Genomic DNA, 15,938 nt, shown 5'->3' with positions numbered 1-15,938 from the left:
GCAATAAACTGTAACAGTTACCAAACCCTTGGTAATGAACGCTGTAGAAATGGGGCGGAATGGGGCAATAATTCGGGCTTTTGGGGCAATAATTTGGGGTTTTGGGGCAATAATTTGGGATTTTGGAGCACTGGCCTCCTCCGGCCGCCAGGGGCGCTGCGGCACTGAGCTCCCTGCGGTGGCCCCGCCCCTTCACGCGCGCACCAATGGCCGCCGTCCCCCGCTGAGTTTTGTCCCCGCAGCCGCCCCGTAGCCCTGACACGTTTCCATGGAGGAACCGCGCGCGTGGCGCCAAGGGGCGGGGCCAAGGCCCGGCCTTAAAGGGGCCGCGCCCCTCACGGGGCTGAGCGGGAGCGGCGGCAGCGGCGGGTGAGAGACCGGGGGGGGAACCGGGGGGATCGGCAGGAACGGGCAGGGGAACGGGTGTGCTGCCCTGCCCTGCTGCCTTTGGTAGGGACAGCCCAAACCCCCGCGGCTTGGGGCACCCCCGCGCTCTGGAGCGATTCAGGTCCCCGGCTCTGCCCCTCAGCACCGAGACCCTCCGCTCCTCCCGGGCTGTCCCCGCTCCCGGATGAAATCCACGATATTTTGTCTTTCACCGGGCCCGGTGCTGTTTCCCCAGCCCGGGAGTTTGGGGGGCTCCGCTTGGGGCCGCAGCTCCGGAGGGCAATGTCCCGGTCCCGGTCCGGGTCCTCCCGGGGCTCCCGCCCCTCCCCGGGCCGGGGTCCCACACGTATCCCCGGCTGTCCCCGAGCCCTCCCTGCGGGGCTGGGAAACAGGGAGCGGCTGAAGGGCAGAGCTGGTACCCGCGGAGACCACCCCAATTCATTCATTGATTAATGAGTTAATGAGTTAATTAACAGCGAGAACTGCTGCCCTGAGGGGGACAGGTGAGCCCAGGGTGTAACAGGAACAACCCGGGCTCGTCTCCGGGAGGTGCCACCTCCGTGTCCGGGAGGTGTGACCGGCCCCGCCCTGCCCGTCCCTCGGGCAGCACCGACCTGGCCGTGCCGTACCTGTACCGGGCCGTACCGTACCTGTACCGGGCCGTGCCGTGCCCACCCCGGCTCTGCGCTTTCCCCGCAGGAGCCATGGCCGAAACCATCCTGGTGACGGGCGGCGCCGGCTACATCGGCAGCCACTGCGTGCTGGAGCTGCTGCAGGCGGGCTACGAGCCCGTGGTCATCGACAACTTCCACAACGCCATCCGAGGTACGGCAGCCCCGGCCCGGCCCCGTGCCCGGCCTGGGCCCGGCTCCAGCCCCTCAATCCCCTCCGTCATCCCCAGGCTCCGAGGAGCTCCCCGAGAGCCTCCGGCGGGTGCAGGAGATCGCGCACCGGCCCGTGCTCTTCCAGGAGCTCGACATCACGGACCGGGCGGCGCTGCAGGAGCTCTTCAGGAAGGTGCGAGCGGGAGCTGCAGGGCCCGGGGCGGCTCCGGGAACCCTGGCAGGGGTGGGAGCCACGGGAGAGGGAGGGAACGCGGTGCTCGCTCCTGTGGGAGCGCCCCGGGCCGGCCGGGCGGGGATCCGGGGGATCCTGGGGGATCCCAGCCCGTTCCCGCTGTCCTGCCCCTGATGCCAGCCCGTTCCCGCTGCCGTGCCCCTGATCCCAGCCCGTTCCCGCTGTCCTGCCCCTGAACCCAGCCCGTTCCCGCTGTCCTGCCCCTGAACCCAGCCCGTTCCCGCTGTCCTGCCCCTGATCCCAGCCCGTTCCCGCTGTCCTGCCCCTGATCCCAGCCCGTTCCCGCTGCCGTGCCCCTGATGCCAGCCGGTTCCCCTGCAGCACCGCTTCTCGGCCGTGATGCACTTTGCGGGGCTCAAGGCCGTGGGGGAGTCGGTGCAGAAGCCTCTGGAGTATTACAGAGTGAACCTCACCGGGACCATCGGGCTGCTGGAGGTGAGAGGGGCCGGGGGTGATCCCGGGCTGTTCCCCCTGCCCTGCCCAGGCCCTGCCCACGCCCCCGGAGGGCTGGCACAGGGCACAGGGCTGGATCAATGCTGCCCATTGCCCCTGACAGACCATGAAGGCCCACGGCGTGAGGAACATCGTGTTCAGCAGCTCTGCCACCGTCTACGGGGACCCCAAGTACCTCCCCCTGGATGAGAATCACCCGGTCGGGGGCTGCACCAACCCCTACGGCAAATCCAAGTTCTTCATCGAGGAGATGATCCGGGATCTCTGCAGAGCAGAGAAGGTGAGGAGCTGCCCCGTGGGGCCGTGTCCCCACACCGGGGGTGTCCCCATGGGGTGACCTGGCAGCCCTGTCCGTGTGTCCCCAGGACTGGAACGCCGTCCTCCTGCGCTACTTCAACCCCATCGGCGCCCACGAGTCGGGGATGATCGGGGAGGACCCTCAGGGCATCCCCAACAACCTCATGCCCTACGTGGCTCAGGTAGAGCCCCCAGAGCCCCCGGGGGTCCCAGGGAGGGGACACAGCTGCTGGGGCTCCACGGGGCTGTCCCTCTGTGCAGGTGGCAGTGGGACGCCGGGAATTCCTGAGCGTCTTTGGCAACGACTACAAGACTGACGATGGAACGGGTGCGTCAGGGGATGGGGGAGTTTGGGATTCCCAAACCCCTGGCCCTGCCCTCACCCTCTGTGTCCCCACAGGAGTCAGGGATTACATCCACGTCGTGGATCTGGCCAAGGGCCACATCGCTGCTCTGAAGAAGCTCAAGGAGAACTGTGGCTGCAAGGTGCCAACCTCGGGGTGCTGCCACCCCTGAGGGGGTGTGGGGGTGCCAGTGGGGGCTGAAGGAGCACCTGGCCCTTCTCCCCTTGATCCCTGTCCTTTATCCTCCTCCCAGATCTACAACCTGGGCACAGGCACCGGCTACTCCGTGCTGCAGATGGTCCGGGCCATGGAGAAGGCCTCGGGGAGGGAGGTAAGGGCAGAGCTGCAGGCTCAGGGGCACAGGGGGGCAGCAGCTGCTCTCACAGGGCCCCTGATCCCCCCCAGCCCCCCGGGACCCCCCGAGCCCTCGGTGCTGCTCTCCCTGCAGATCAAGTACCGGATCACGGCCCGGCGCGAGGGGGACGTGGCCTCCTGTTACGCTGACCCCGCGCTGGCCGAGCGGGAGCTGGGCTGGAAAGCTGCCTTTGGCCTGGACAAGATGTGTAAGGGCATCCCCTCCCTGGCACAGCGGGCACTGCCAGCCCCCTGCCCTGCCCTCCCTCACCTCCTTCCTCCCGTTCCAGGTGAGGACCTGTGGCGGTGGCAGCTGCAGAACCCTACGGGCTTCAGCAAGAACTGAGCTGTGACCGAGGGCTGGCTGAGCCCAGGATGCTGTGAGCCAGCCCTGCCTCCTTCCCCCAGGGCTGTCACTGTCCTGAGAGGGCACTTCCAGCTCCCCTCCTGCCTCTGGCACGGGGCAGGAAGGCTGGAGCATCCTCAGCCTCCCCCCTCCTCATCCTCATCCCCCAGGTCTTTGCATCTCACAGAGCAGAACCACAACGAACAGAGAACAGTCCCAGGCATGGAACCCCCATGGGAACCCCCAGGGGCTGCAGCCAGCCCGGGCTGGGAGCTCCTGGGCCCTCCCTGGGCCAGCAGAGTCCTGCTGAGCCCAAACTGTTCCCTCCTGCCCCACCTGGCTCAGGGGGAGCCCAAGGCCCCTCTGCCCCTGCCCTGGCACAGAGAAGGCATCAGGAACCTCCCACAGGGACCACTCACATTCCAAGGCTTCCTCCACTCCCCCCCTTTACCCCCAGCATGGTTTTGGGGACCAAATCTCATCTCCCCCTCTCCTGCTGAGCTGGAGAAGCCCCTGCCCAGGGCTGTGCCAGCCTGGCTGCCCACAGCACCCTGGGTGCCCGCTCTGGGCTCCTGTGGCAGCCACTCCCCACAGCCCCAGGCTGCCAAAGGCTGCCAGGAGCCAGCCCTGCCCTCCTGTCCCACACTGCTCCTGTTTATTCCTGGCAGCTCCCAGGGCAGGGATGACGCAGCCGGCCCCGTGTGCTGTCGGCTGGATGAATAACTTATGAATTGAGCTTTTGATTTGTTTTTAAAATAAACTTTCCTACTTTCTAAGTGGCAGCTTTGTTCTGCTCCCCCTCAGCCAGAGCTGCTGCCCCTATAAACGGCACCCTGGGGCCTCATGGAACCCGATTCCACCCCAAATCTCCCGTCCTGCCTGGCCAGGGATGACGCCAGCTCGGCTCCGGGATAAGTTGAGGATTTATTTCACCTTGGTTCTCTGTGGAACACACACACACACAAAAAAAACCCCAAACATGTACAAGGAAGACAAGAGAGAAGAAAAGCAACCAAAAAAAAAAAAAAAGAAAAAAACAAACCCAGAAGAAAAAAAAAACCAGAAGAAAAACCCCAAAGCTGTATTGAGGAATGGAGAGAAGCCGTTCTCCCTGCCGGGTTCCCGGCACTGCTCGGGCAGGGAGTGAGCAGGAATGCTCTGCACAGGGCTGGGCCCGGGCCCCCATCACACACAGTTCCAGTTCACAGTCACACAGGTCAGTCTGTCCATCTCCAGCCCTTGGTGCCCCCTGCCATCCCACCCTGCCAGCCCCTGGTGCCCCCAGGGAGCTGCCATCCCACCCATGCCAGCCCCAGGGTGCTGCCCTCTCACCCATGCCAGCCCCAGGGCACTGCCATCCCACCCCTGGTGTCCCCAGGAGCTGCCATCCCACCCCTGCCACCCTCTCATGCCCCCCCAGCCAGGCCTGGGGGGCAGGGGCACAGCAGCATTAAAACACAGCATAAAAGAGCCCAGGGCAGGGCAGAGCTGGGCTGCCCCCGGTGCCAGCAGCAGCTCTGCTGCTTTCACACTTCCTCAAAGGAGCAGAAATGGAAAGGCCAAGCCCAGAGGGCAGGCAGGGTGGGCCCCACGCTGCACTCTGCAGAGGGCAGTTATTGCTTTGCACAGCCCGGGCAGGAGGGGCAGGGCTGGGGCAGAGCTGCTGGGGCTGAGCCTCCCAGGGCAGCCCTCACCTCTCTGGGGCAGGGCAGGGGGAGCAGGGCCAGCCTGGGGAATGTGGGGGTGCTCTAAAAGCCGTGATCAGCCCCGAGGGGGGCTCAGCCCAGGGAAAGGGGGTGAGGGCAGAGCTGCTCCACAGCCGTGCCCTGGGCCCTGTGGGAGGGGAGGGTCAGCCAGGAGCCCCCCCAGAGGAGACATTCGGGGCCCCAGCACGATGCCAGCACTCAGAGGGGACAAAGCCACAGGTGATTGTACACGGGGGGACAGGGAGAGCCCCGGGGGCACACAGGGAGGGGCACAGCAGCAGCCGGGCTCAGATGATGGCTGGGAGCAAAGCTGCTCCTTCCAGCTGCACCAGGAGCCAAAGCCGGGGTGCAGGGACCCCCCCTCCCCGAGCCAGCCCCAGTCCAAAGGGAAGGACGAGTAGCAGCAAGAGAAGACATCGAAACGGGGCCGGTGGCTCCGTGAGTGTAAACGAAGCTTTGGGGCTCCCAGGGTGCAGAGCTGGGCTGGGAGCGGAGGAGACGCCTCTGGGATGGAGATTGTAAAAGCAACAAGAGGAGGAGGAGCAGGAGGAAGGAGGTGATTATCCCAGGAGGGCAGAGCCGCCCCGATGGCTGAGGGGAGTGTGCGTGTGTGACAGGCGGGGCCGTGCGGGAGCTGCGCTGCCCCTGCCCGCGGCCCCGGGCAGCCTTTGGCGGTGCCAGCCCAGGGCAGAGCCCGCCCAGGGGAGTCCCGGGTTCCTGAGCCCTCACTGAAAACCCGCGAGTCGCCTGAGGGAGGCCAGGGCACAGCTCCAAGCCCCGGGGGTGCCCAGCCCTGCTCCTCCCTCTGCAGCCCTAATACTGGTACAAAAACCCCAAAACCTCACCCGCGCCGTGCCAGCCCCGCGGGGCGCCGGGCCGACGGTGACCTTCCCCCGGGAAGCGCTGGAGCCAGAGCAGGAGCGAACAGGCCGCTGCCAGGCCCACCTCAGGCAGCTCCGGTGTGCGCTCCGGGAGCAGCGGGACAGCCGGGCACCCCCGGCCGGGGGACGCGGGGCAGGGTGCGGGCACGGGGGTGCGGGAGGTGCGCTGGGGGGGCCATGGCTTCCGTTGGCAGCGGGCGGGGCACGGGGACACCTCGGCACCCTCCCCTGCGACAGTCCCGAGGGGCTCGGCTCAGATCCGGGGCAGCAGCTTCTCGATGAACTCCTTCACCGCCATCATCTCCTGCGGGCGGCGCGCGGCCGTCACACCGGGGCTGCCCCAAGGGTGGGCTGGGCCCCGGGAACGGGGCTCGGGGCTCCCCAAAGGCTGGGATGTGCCCTGGGAACGGGGCTGGGGCTCTGCACCTCCCCAAGGCCAGGATAGGGCTCTGTACCCTCCCAAAGCAAGTTAGGAACAAATATATCTTATGTGCTCCCCACCCTGCCTGACCTGCAGTGCTGGGGTTGGTCCCAAAGATCCCAAAGGAAAGGGATCCACAAGGATTCACAGCCCAGCCCTGCCCAGACCCCCCAACAATCCCCCCCTGGGCATCCCTGGCAGTGCTACCCAAACACTCCCATTCCCTGGGGAGCCTGGGCAGTGCCAGCACCCTCTAGGGGAAGAACCTTTCCCTGAAATCCATGCCAGCCCTCCCCTGGCACAGCTCCAGGCCATTCCCACGGGCCCATCACTGATCACCACCCCTCCCTCCATGGCCAGCACTGACCTGAGGACAGGAACTGTGCATCACTCCAGGGAAGGTTTTGAACTGCACCTTGGTGGGGGTGACCACAGACTTGAGTTTCTCGGCCGTGAGGGCCCCGAAGCGCACGGGGATCATGGGGTCCAGCTCCCCGTGGCACTGCAGGATGGCAATGTCCTTGTTCACGCCGTTGTTCGCCGCCTGCCAAAAGGAGGGAGGGGACACTCAGGTGAGGGGACACCAACCATGCTCTGTGTCCCCAACACGAGCCAGCAGAGCCCTCCTGGTGAGGGAGGGGCGTGCCCAGGGCAGGGGTACCTGAGGGAAGGCCTTGTGCAGCGGGAGCCAGCAGCTGAGCGCCACGATGCCGGCCAGCTGGTGCTGGCACGTCAGAGCCGTGTACAGCGACAAGGCACCGCCCTGCAGGGGGAACAGGCACTCACTGGGCACCCACAGGGGTGCAGGGACACCCCCGGGCCCAGCTCACACCCTGTGACAAGTGGAGCAGGAATTGGGGTCTCTCACCTGTGAGAAGCCCCCCAGGATGATGCGGTTGGGGGGGATCCCGTTCTTCATCTCGTGCTCAATGATTGCTTTAACTGGAAGGAGATGGAGAAATGAGTGAGTGGAAGGGGAAAGGGCTGGAAAGCATCATCCCATGCTTCAGGGACAGGGAGGTGCCAGAGGTGCCAGGGGAAAGTTTGTGGGATCACAGGCCAGCAGAAACAAAGGAGAGGTGGAAGGAAGACTCCTGCTGCAGCCACAGCGAGGGAGAGGCACACAGCAGCTCAGCACCTCCCCTCACAGAGCTCCTTACTGTTTTCTGCAGCTTTCTTGATCCCAGCCTCATCCTCAGGTGCATCTGGAGTCAATCCCATCAGGTCAAACCTGGGGGAAGCAGCAGGGTCAGCCAAAGCCTCTCCCAGCACCCCGAGTGTGGGGGGACAGGAGCTGGGGGGCTCTGCCCTTCCCTGGCCCCCACAGGGCAGTGGATTTTGTCCCCCCATCCCTCTCACTCCCCAAAAAGGTCCCACCCAGCCCTGTACCCCACAGCACTGACCAGGAGGGCATCACCATCTTCATGTTGAGGGTCACCGGGATCCGGGGCCTGTGGAGGAACATTTGGGGTGGTTGAGCTCAAGTCTGAGGGGAGCAGGAAGGCTGAGACCTCTCCCCTCCCTGCTGAGCCCCCTCCTGCCTGAGCAGGGATGCCCTGGGAGCTCCAGAGCCTTTGTTTGTCTCTCCCTGCAGCCACCAGGGATAAACAAGACAGGAAAGAAAAGAGCCTCTGGTGCTGCTCACTCTGTGGAACATGGAGCAGGAGCTGACCATGGCAGCAGAGCTGGGCAGCCCTGCAGGCCTCAGGCCTCCCTAGCAGCCCTGGCAGCCTCAGGGACCCCCAAGAACCCCCCAAGAATCCCCCCAGGGCAGCACTCACGCGTGAGGGCAGATGTACTTCACGTAGGGGAGGCGGATGGAGGACAGAGCATCGGCCCAGCTGTGCCTGGGGAGGGACAGGAGATGAGTCCAAGGCTTGTCTGAGCCACTTCCCAAACCCTGCTGCCCCCAACCCGTCCCTTGAGCTTCCATCAGCCTGAACCCCCCCTGAAACCCCCCCAGAACTGATCCCATCTGGGGGGAGACCACAAAGCCCCAAAGCTGCAGGCAGGGAGGACAGGGAGGAGGGAATCTCCTGGATGGGGAGGAGGGAATGTCCAGACAGGAGGGAATCCCCTGGACAGGGAGGAGCCCTTTGTCACCACCATGGGACCCCGAGGTGGCCCTGCAGAGCAGAGATGCCCTGGTGCAGGCCCAGCCCAGCTGCCAGCCCTGGAAGAGCTGCAGTGCTTATCAGCAGTGCTTATCAGCAATCCCCAAGGCAGCAGGAAATCCACCCGCGGGGGGTGGGGGGCTGCCAGGCTGCCGGGATCATAAATATTCAAGAGCAGCCAGCTCTGGCAGCAGCAATTCCCTGCCATTCCCTGCCAGGCTGGTGCAGGAAGGGCTGCAGACCCCAGCCCAAAGCCCCACACAGATCCTGGAGATGCCCAAGGGAAAGCAGCAGCCAAAGGGCAGGATCTGCCTCAGGCATCCACACATCCTGGGCAGAGCCAGCTCAGGGACACTCACCCCGTGTCGCCAAGGCCATGGAGGAAAATGACCTGTTAAATACAGAAGGGAGGGAATTAGCTGGTGTGAGAGTCACAGAGGGCTGGGCTGGGCTGCAGGGAGGTGGCAAATGGACACTTAGTCACCAACTGGAAGAGGCTGAAATGAGCGTGGAGCAGCGGATGGGTGGGTCAGGGATGTGGTGTCATCCTGCCACAGGCAGGTGCCAACTCCTCTGCACAGCACAGGGACAGGGAGTGACAGATCATCCCACCAGCGTGGCATCAGAGCCTGAACCCCAGAATGGGCTGGAAGGGATCTTAAAGCCCCTCCAGTGCCACCCCTGCCATGGCAGGGACACCTCCACTGTCCCAGGGTACTCCCAGCCCCATCCAGCCTGGCCTGGGACACTGCCAGGGGCAGCCACAGCTGCTCAGGGCACCCTCACAGGGAGGAATTCCTTCCCTGTATCACCAAGGCCTCACAAATCCACCTCCAGAGGCTTTTCATCTCAGGCTCCAGCAACCCCTAAACCTTGGGGAGCAGAGCGGAGGCAGCCTGCAACCCCAGGGAAGGACAGAGTGGGGGGGTTCCTTGCTTAAACCCCAGTGCCTTGACAAGCTGAGCTCCCACCCTGGAGCAGACAGCAGGAAGGGAAGGGAAGGGAAGGGAAGGGAAGGGAAGGGAAGGGAAGGGAAGGGAAGGGAAGGGAAGGGAAGGGAAGGGAAGGGAAGGGAAGGGAAGGGAAGGGAAGGGAAGGGAAGGGAAGGGAAGGGAAGGGAAGGGAAGGGAAGGGAAGGGAAGGGAAGGGAAGGGAAGGGAAGGGAAGGGAAGGGAAGGGAAGGGAAGGGAAGGGAAGGGAAGGGAAGGGAAGGGAAGGGAAGGGAAGGGAAGGGAAGGGAAGGGAAGGGAAGGGAAGGGAAGGGAAGGGAAGGGAAGGGAAGGGAAGGGAAGGGAAGGGAAGGGAAGGGAAGGGAAGGGAAGGGAAGGGAAGGGAAGGGAAGGGAAGGGAAGGGAAGGGAAGGGAAGGGAAGGGAAGGGAAGGGAAGGGAAGGGAAGGGAAGGGAAGGGAAGGGAAGGCAGCCCTTACCGCGGCGGTCTCCCGCTCTGCCCCTGACACGGTGACAGCGTCGGCGAGGAGGGGGACAGACATGTTGTTACCACACATACACCGAGAGGGGTGAGCACTGGCACCTGCGGGCACAGCCTGGGGTGAGGCAGGAAAACAAACAAAGCTCCCACCCCCTTTGGCAGCTGCTGCACCCACAGGAGCAGCTGTTTAGGGGAAATAACGAGCAGTTTGCTGGTGGAACACCCCACGGTGTGGCCTGGCAGTGCTGGAGAGTCAGGAGCAGCCAAGGCTCCACGCGTGGGGTGCTGGAAGTGTTAAAATTAGCCTGGAAATGGAAATTACAGCTCAGAGCCAAAGTCGTTCCTGTGGCTGCACCAGTGTGGGCAGAGGGTGGTCAAAACAAGCCCAGCCTCAGCATCCCTTCATCCCCACAGCCCTTCCCTGATCTCTGCAGGTCAGACAGCCCAGCCTCAGCATCCCTGCATCCTTCCCTGAGCTGTGCAGGTCAGACAGCCCAGCCTCAGCATCCCCACAGCCCTTCCCTGAGCTGTGCAGGTCAGACAGCCCAGCCTCAGCATCCCTGCATCCTTCCCTGAGCTGTGCAGGTCAGACAGCCCAGCCTCAGCATCCCCACAGCCCTTCCCTGAGCTGTGCAGGTCAGGCAGCCCAGCCTCAGCATCCCTGCATCCCCACAGCCCTTCCCTGAGCTGGGCAGGTCAGGCAGCCCAGCCTCAGCATCCCTGCATCCCCACAGCCCTTCCCTGAGCTGGGCAGGAGCCTGACCCACATCTGCTCCCAGCGGGAAGCAGGAAACCCTCGGCACACAGAACAGGCTCTGCTGCACCCATAAAGGTCCAGCCCTGCTTTATGGGGGTGTTCAGGATGAACCAGAGCCCTGGGAGTTGCTCTGAGCCCCCCCAGTGACGGGAGACAGCCTTGTGGCTGCCCATGGCAGCAGGCAGGGTCAGCACTGCTGTCCTGTCACTGCCACATCCCACAGAGCACCCAGCCCTCAGCCACAACAGCCCACGGTGTTTGCTCCAACACATCACAAATCACAGCTGCCACAGTGCCCTGACCCCACTGACCACCAGCACTAATTAGATCAGAGCTTGTTTAGGGCACTGCCTTTATCCCCCAGGAACAGGATCACCCTCCAGAGCACCATCACAGAACATCCTGAGCTGGAAGGGATGAAGGATCATCCATCCAACACCAAACCCTCCACAGACCCCCCCAAAACCCACCCTGAGCATCCCTGGGGTGGTGCCCAAACACTCCTGGAGCTCTGGCACCCTCTGAGGGAAAACCTTTCCCTGAAATCCAACCTAAACCTGCCCTGGCACAGCTCCAACCTCTCCCGAGGTCCTGTTCCCATCCTTTCTTCATCACACTCTGCCCCACCATCCCAAATCACCCCAAAGCTTCCCCAAAGTGCCAGCAGCCAGCCTTACCCAGGAGAAACAGCCTGCTGTGTCTGCCAGCCCGGCCAGGACCTGCCCGACTCGTTCCACCCACTGCTCGTCAGCGGCTTCCCCACTCAAATAAAAACAAAACCACCGGGAACAGAGCAGCTCCCCGGATCTGACACAGCCCCACGGCCCACGTGCACTCCAGGGGCAAAACAACCGGCCAGGAAAGAAACCACAGCTGCCAAAAACCCGGCCAGGAGAGAAACCACAGCTGCCAAAAACCTGCCAGGGAGACGAGGGACAGACAGGCATAACAGCACTGTCCCCTGGCAGGGATGGGACACACTGCTTGGTGGGCTCCAGGGAAACAAGGGATGCTCAGAGCTGCCCCAAACATTCCTGCTGGAATTCCTCCTAGGAACAAAAAATTCCTGCCGGGAACTGCCACACATTCCTCATGAAAATCCCAAAACATTCCTCCTGAGAACCCCAAACATTCCTGCTGGGAATCGCCACACATTCCTCATGAAAATCCCGAAACATTCCTGCTGGGAACCCCAAAAAATTCCTACTGGGATCCCCAAACATTCCTGCTGGGAATCGCCACACATTCCTCTTGGGAATCCCAAAATTCCTCCGGGGAACCCCAAAAACTTCCTACCGGGATCCCCAAACGTTCCTCCTGGGAACCCCAAAATTCCTGCAGGCAATCCCTGTGCTGCTCCTGCCCCGCTCCTGGAGGGAGCACAATGGGGATGAATCCCCTCAGCCGTGCCCGTGTGGGTGTAATGGCACACAGAGCCAGGAGGTGAATCTGGGTCCCATCCCGCCGTGTCGCACCCACCGGTGCCACCGGATGTTAATTAGCGTTAATTACCGTGCCTCAGCCTCTCCCCGGGCCCGCGGGGAGCGGAATCCAGCGGGGGCTGCAGCGATGGAGGCGGGATCCCCGGTGTTCCGCCAGAACCGGGGCTCCCTGCAGGCTGCGAGGGTCCGGGGGCAGAAAGTCGCAGCCCCATTATCTCACCGAGGCCCACCGAGCCAGAACCGCGTCCGTGCACCGCCGTTAATCCCCGTTAAAGGCCCCGCCGCCCCCCCCCAATCCCCGCGGCCCTCACGGAATGTCCCCCCCCCCCCGTCCCACAGCAGTGGTACATCCCCCCCCGCCGCGCCGCTGCCCGGTTGCGCACCCCCAGCCCCCCCCGCAGTGCCCGGTGGTACGTGCCGGCCCCCCCCCACTCCCCGCACCTCTCCCGGGCCCGGCGCGCGCGCTCCTCGCGGCTCCCCCGACGCGCTCCCACAGGAACTTCCGGCTGCGCGGCGGAAGTGACGCACACACACCGGGAGCGACCGGGCGGCCATGATGGAAACGGGCACCGGAGCGCGTTCGGAACGGCGGCCGGGCCCTCGGGGATTATCGGTGACACGGCTCGGTCCCGCCCTGCCCGCAGCGCCCTGCACCCGGCGGATGATCGGTCAGGGGGACAGGAGGCCCCCGCCGCTCTCCCCGCCGGTGCCACCCGCGCACACGGGACGGACAGCGCACAGCTCTGCACCGCAGCGTGTTTATTGTCAGTCACAGCCGGTCCCGGCCCCGCACACGGCTCGGTGCAGCCTCCAGAGCGGCCCCGCCGCCCCCGGGATGCCTCGCACCGACCGCGCCGTATCCGTCCCACAGCCGCGGAGCTGCCCCCGTCCTGCCCCGGGCGGGCTCCCGTTAGGAGATGAAGTGAGTCTGGGGGGTGATCTGTTCCAGCTTGTGGTCGGCCGGGTTCGCCGAGGCTTCGTAGTTGCAGATGGTGACTTCGTGGCGATGAGCCTGGGTGGAGACGGGACGCTTAAAATCCGGGAAAAGCAGAATTCCATGGGGAAAAGCAGAATTCCACGGGGGAACGGCAGGATCCCACAGATCCCACAAGGGAAAAGCACGATCCCAGCCCCTCCCACACTCTGGGCTCTCTCTGCTCTCACTCACCTCCGTCCACTCCCCCTTCAGGCCGATATAAAAAATCTTGGTTGTCTCAGCTCCGAAGTTCTTTGGGAAGTGCATGGAGAGGTGGTAAACGTTGGAGAAACGGGCGATTCTGCAGGAAAACACACCCTGAGACCAGAGCTGCTGCTCCTGCACCTCCCCTGAGCCCAGCAAGGGGGGTTCCCTCACACCAGGGTGATCCTGCACCCCAGGAATTCTTGCCCCAGGCTCTGGGATGGAAGTTTCAGAGGGCAGGACAGAGCTGGGGGGATAAATCCTCCTGAGGGCAGCTGGGGGGCTCTGCCCTGTGCTGCCCCTGCCCCAGGTGTGTGCAGGGCTCCTGTGGCAGGCAGCAGCAGCCCCCAGGGAATGGCTCCTACTTGGTGGGATATTCCAGCTCTCCTAGGGGATCCCGGCTCAGGCTGAAGGTCTGCTCTGGTTCCTTGGCTGTGTCATCAAAGGACATGTGAGGAATGTTCCTGAACCTGGCAGGACAGGGAATAATTAACAGCAGGTCAGCTAATTGGATTCCATCCATTAAGAGAAATGGATTTATTTGGTGTCCCCTGTGAGGAGGGGAGCTGGGGTTACTCACAGCCTCATCTCAGCCGGGTGTGTCCCATCGTCCTCGCCCATCACAATGACTCCTTTCAACTTCACACTGCCCGTGAACCTGCCCAGACACACGGACAGGCTGCTCAGACACACAGAGCTCACTCCTGTGCTCTGCAGGCAGCCCCAGGGCAGGGGAAGGAGTCCTGGCAGCAGCCAGGGCAGTGCCAGGGGATGGAACTCACGGGATGTTGAAGAGCAGCTCCTCATCATCATCGCTTTCCACAAACTGGGGACAGAGAAGAGCAGGTCAGGGGGTGCTGGGGACAGCTGGAGGGATCACCCCAGAGGGGTTTAGGGGGCCCTGATTATCTTGTTCAGAGAATCCCAGAATGTTTAGGATTGGAAGGGACCTCTGGAGATGCCCCAGCCCAGCCCCTGCCCAGGCAGGGTCAGCAGGTGGCACAGGGACACGTCCAGGTGGGTTTGGGATGTCCCCACAGAGGGAGACTCCTTGGGCAGCTGTTTCAGGGCTCTGCCACCCTCATGGCAAGAAGTTCTTCCTCACGTTGAGGTGGAACTCGTTGTGGTTTATTTTATGGCCATTGCTCCTCATCCTGTCACTGAACAGAGCCTGGCACTGTCCTCTGACACCCTTGGGGATATTTTATGGGTTATGGGATTCCCTCTGACACCCTTGGGGATATTTTATGGATTTATGGGATCTCCCCTGACACCCCTTAGGGATATTTTATGGGTTTATGAGATCCCTTCTCAGCCTCCCCTCCGCCAGCCTGATCAGGCCCCGCTCCCTCATCAGGGAGACGCTCCAGACCCCAAACCATCTTTGTGACCCCCTCTAGCAGCTCCTCCCGCCCTGAGCGGCCCAGGCCCGGACACCGCGCTCAGCGGAGCCTCCCTGGGGCCGAGCCGAGGGCAGGATCCCCTCGGTGCCCCGGTGCCCGCCCCGCTCCCTGCTCCCCGTCCCACCTGCGAGCGGTCCCCGCGCTCCTCCCAGGGCCGGAACACGGTGGCTCCGGAGCCCTCGCGGCGCTCGTTGAGGCACTGCAGGCGCTGCCGGTCGATGCGCAGGTAGAGCCCCCAGGCCGCGCCGCGCTCCGCCGCCTCCTCCCCGCAGCAGCGGCACCGGCCGGGCCCGTGCCCGTGCGCCATGGCCGCGCCGCCACCGCCCAGCGCGCATGCGCGGCGCCCAGGCACGCCCACACTGAGGGGAGGACACGCCTCTCTGTCACCTAAGCCACGCCTATATTTCTCATATGGCACGCCCATCTCTCTGACGTCATCGCATATATTAATTAGCCACGCCCTCATGTACATAGCCACGCCCATGCAAGCCGGTGATTGGTCCGTTGTGTTGTAGCTACGCCCATATGGGGCGGGGTCTGGCTCTGCACGTGCTGAGCCCGTGATCCGCCCGCTGATAGCGGGGAGGGGTCCCGGTGGTCCCGCCCCGCCCGGGGAATGGATGCTGCTTTCCCACAAAGGCTCCGGGGGTATTATCCGCGGGGATCGTTCCAAACAGCGCAGGAACGGGAGCAGCACCCCCGCCGGGAGACCGGAATTGGGATACCGGAGTATCACCCTCCGAGCAGCCACGGAGTTTCCGCCCATTGTGTGTTTAATATTCGTTGTCAGTGTCAGGAAAGAACGAGCAGGCACAGTCCAGTGTTGGGCTTTTATTGAGACATGATTCTCCTCTTTTTTTCATATAACTTATCTAATTAAAATATTCATCTTAGTTACCACAAAAAAAGGAACATAGAAAATTGTATATATATATACAGAGTTTGGGACCAAAATACAAATACTAGTCTTAGTCACTCCTCCTCTTCCTCCTCCTGCAGGGATGGGTGGAAGAGGCAGCTCTGCTCCACCTGCAGCGTGTGGAGGAGCACAGAACAAGCACACAGTGTCACAGCCCGAGCACTTTGATCCCAGACTTTGCCTCGAGTGTCCCCAGGGAAATATCCCTGCTCTGCTCCAGCTCAGGGCCGGTGCCGGCCCCTCCCCAGGCTGGATTTAGTGCCCGAGCCAAAGGAAGGGAAGGGTGAGGGGTTGGCATCGAGGGGTTGGCATCGGCCCTGTGAGAGCAGAGTGACACCAGCGTCACCTCCCTGCAGTGCCACAAACAGAGCACGGCCACAGCTGGCAAAGCCTGGAGCAAAGGGGGAGCTCTGAGAGGGAAAGAGCA

At 63.4% G+C, this 15,938-nt stretch overlaps 3 protein-coding genes across 4 annotated transcripts; 1 reads left to right on the top strand and 2 right to left on the bottom strand.

The window, feature by feature from the left end:
- Positions 1 to 229: 229 nt before the first annotated feature.
- On the top strand, positions 230 to 4,338 carry GALE (UDP-galactose-4-epimerase). Its single transcript, XM_074555711.1, has 11 exons — positions 230 to 369; positions 1,087 to 1,212; positions 1,289 to 1,404; positions 1,786 to 1,899; positions 2,021 to 2,197; positions 2,283 to 2,396; positions 2,476 to 2,542; positions 2,615 to 2,700; positions 2,812 to 2,889; positions 3,007 to 3,121; positions 3,203 to 4,338. The coding sequence occupies exons 2-11, from the start codon at positions 1,092 to 1,094 to the stop codon at positions 3,256 to 3,258; spliced, it is 1,044 nt and encodes a 347-aa protein (XP_074411812.1). The 5' UTR covers positions 230 to 369; positions 1,087 to 1,091; the 3' UTR covers positions 3,259 to 4,338.
- LYPLA2 (lysophospholipase 2) lies at positions 4,164 to 12,570 on the bottom strand. 2 transcript variants are annotated; one of them, XM_074555717.1, is made up of 10 exons: positions 12,451 to 12,570; positions 9,809 to 9,912; positions 8,740 to 8,771; positions 8,048 to 8,113; positions 7,670 to 7,717; positions 7,427 to 7,497; positions 7,135 to 7,208; positions 6,928 to 7,029; positions 6,634 to 6,810; positions 4,164 to 6,149 (listed from the first exon to the last, which is right to left on the bottom strand). In XM_074555717.1, exons 2-10 carry the CDS (start codon positions 9,884 to 9,886, stop codon positions 6,099 to 6,101), a joined length of 699 nt encoding a protein of 232 aa, XP_074411818.1. In that variant the 5' UTR covers positions 9,887 to 9,912; positions 12,451 to 12,570; the 3' UTR covers positions 4,164 to 6,098. The 2 variants fall into 2 exon arrangements, with proteins under 2 accessions (XP_074411818.1, XP_074411817.1); XM_074555716.1 differs by lacking the exon at positions 12,451 to 12,570 and adding an exon at positions 12,080 to 12,185.
- A 183-nt stretch (positions 12,571 to 12,753) lies between these two features.
- Positions 12,754 to 14,949, bottom strand: PITHD1 (PITH domain containing 1). Its single transcript, XM_005494687.4, has 6 exons — positions 14,717 to 14,949; positions 13,972 to 14,015; positions 13,770 to 13,847; positions 13,555 to 13,659; positions 13,178 to 13,286; positions 12,754 to 13,021 (listed from the first exon to the last, which is right to left on the bottom strand). The coding sequence occupies exons 1-6, from the start codon at positions 14,897 to 14,899 to the stop codon at positions 12,920 to 12,922; spliced, it is 621 nt and encodes a 206-aa protein (XP_005494744.1). The 5' UTR covers positions 14,900 to 14,949; the 3' UTR covers positions 12,754 to 12,919.
- Positions 14,950 to 15,938: the final 989 nt, after the last annotated feature.

Source organism: Zonotrichia albicollis, chromosome 20 (genome assembly GCF_047830755.1).
Source record: "Zonotrichia albicollis isolate bZonAlb1 chromosome 20, bZonAlb1.hap1, whole genome shotgun sequence".
NCBI lineage: Eukaryota > Metazoa > Chordata > Aves > Passeriformes > Passerellidae > Zonotrichia > Zonotrichia albicollis.
The sequence above is the reverse complement of the archived record's forward strand: the minus strand, read 5'-3'. Positions and strand labels throughout refer to the sequence as shown.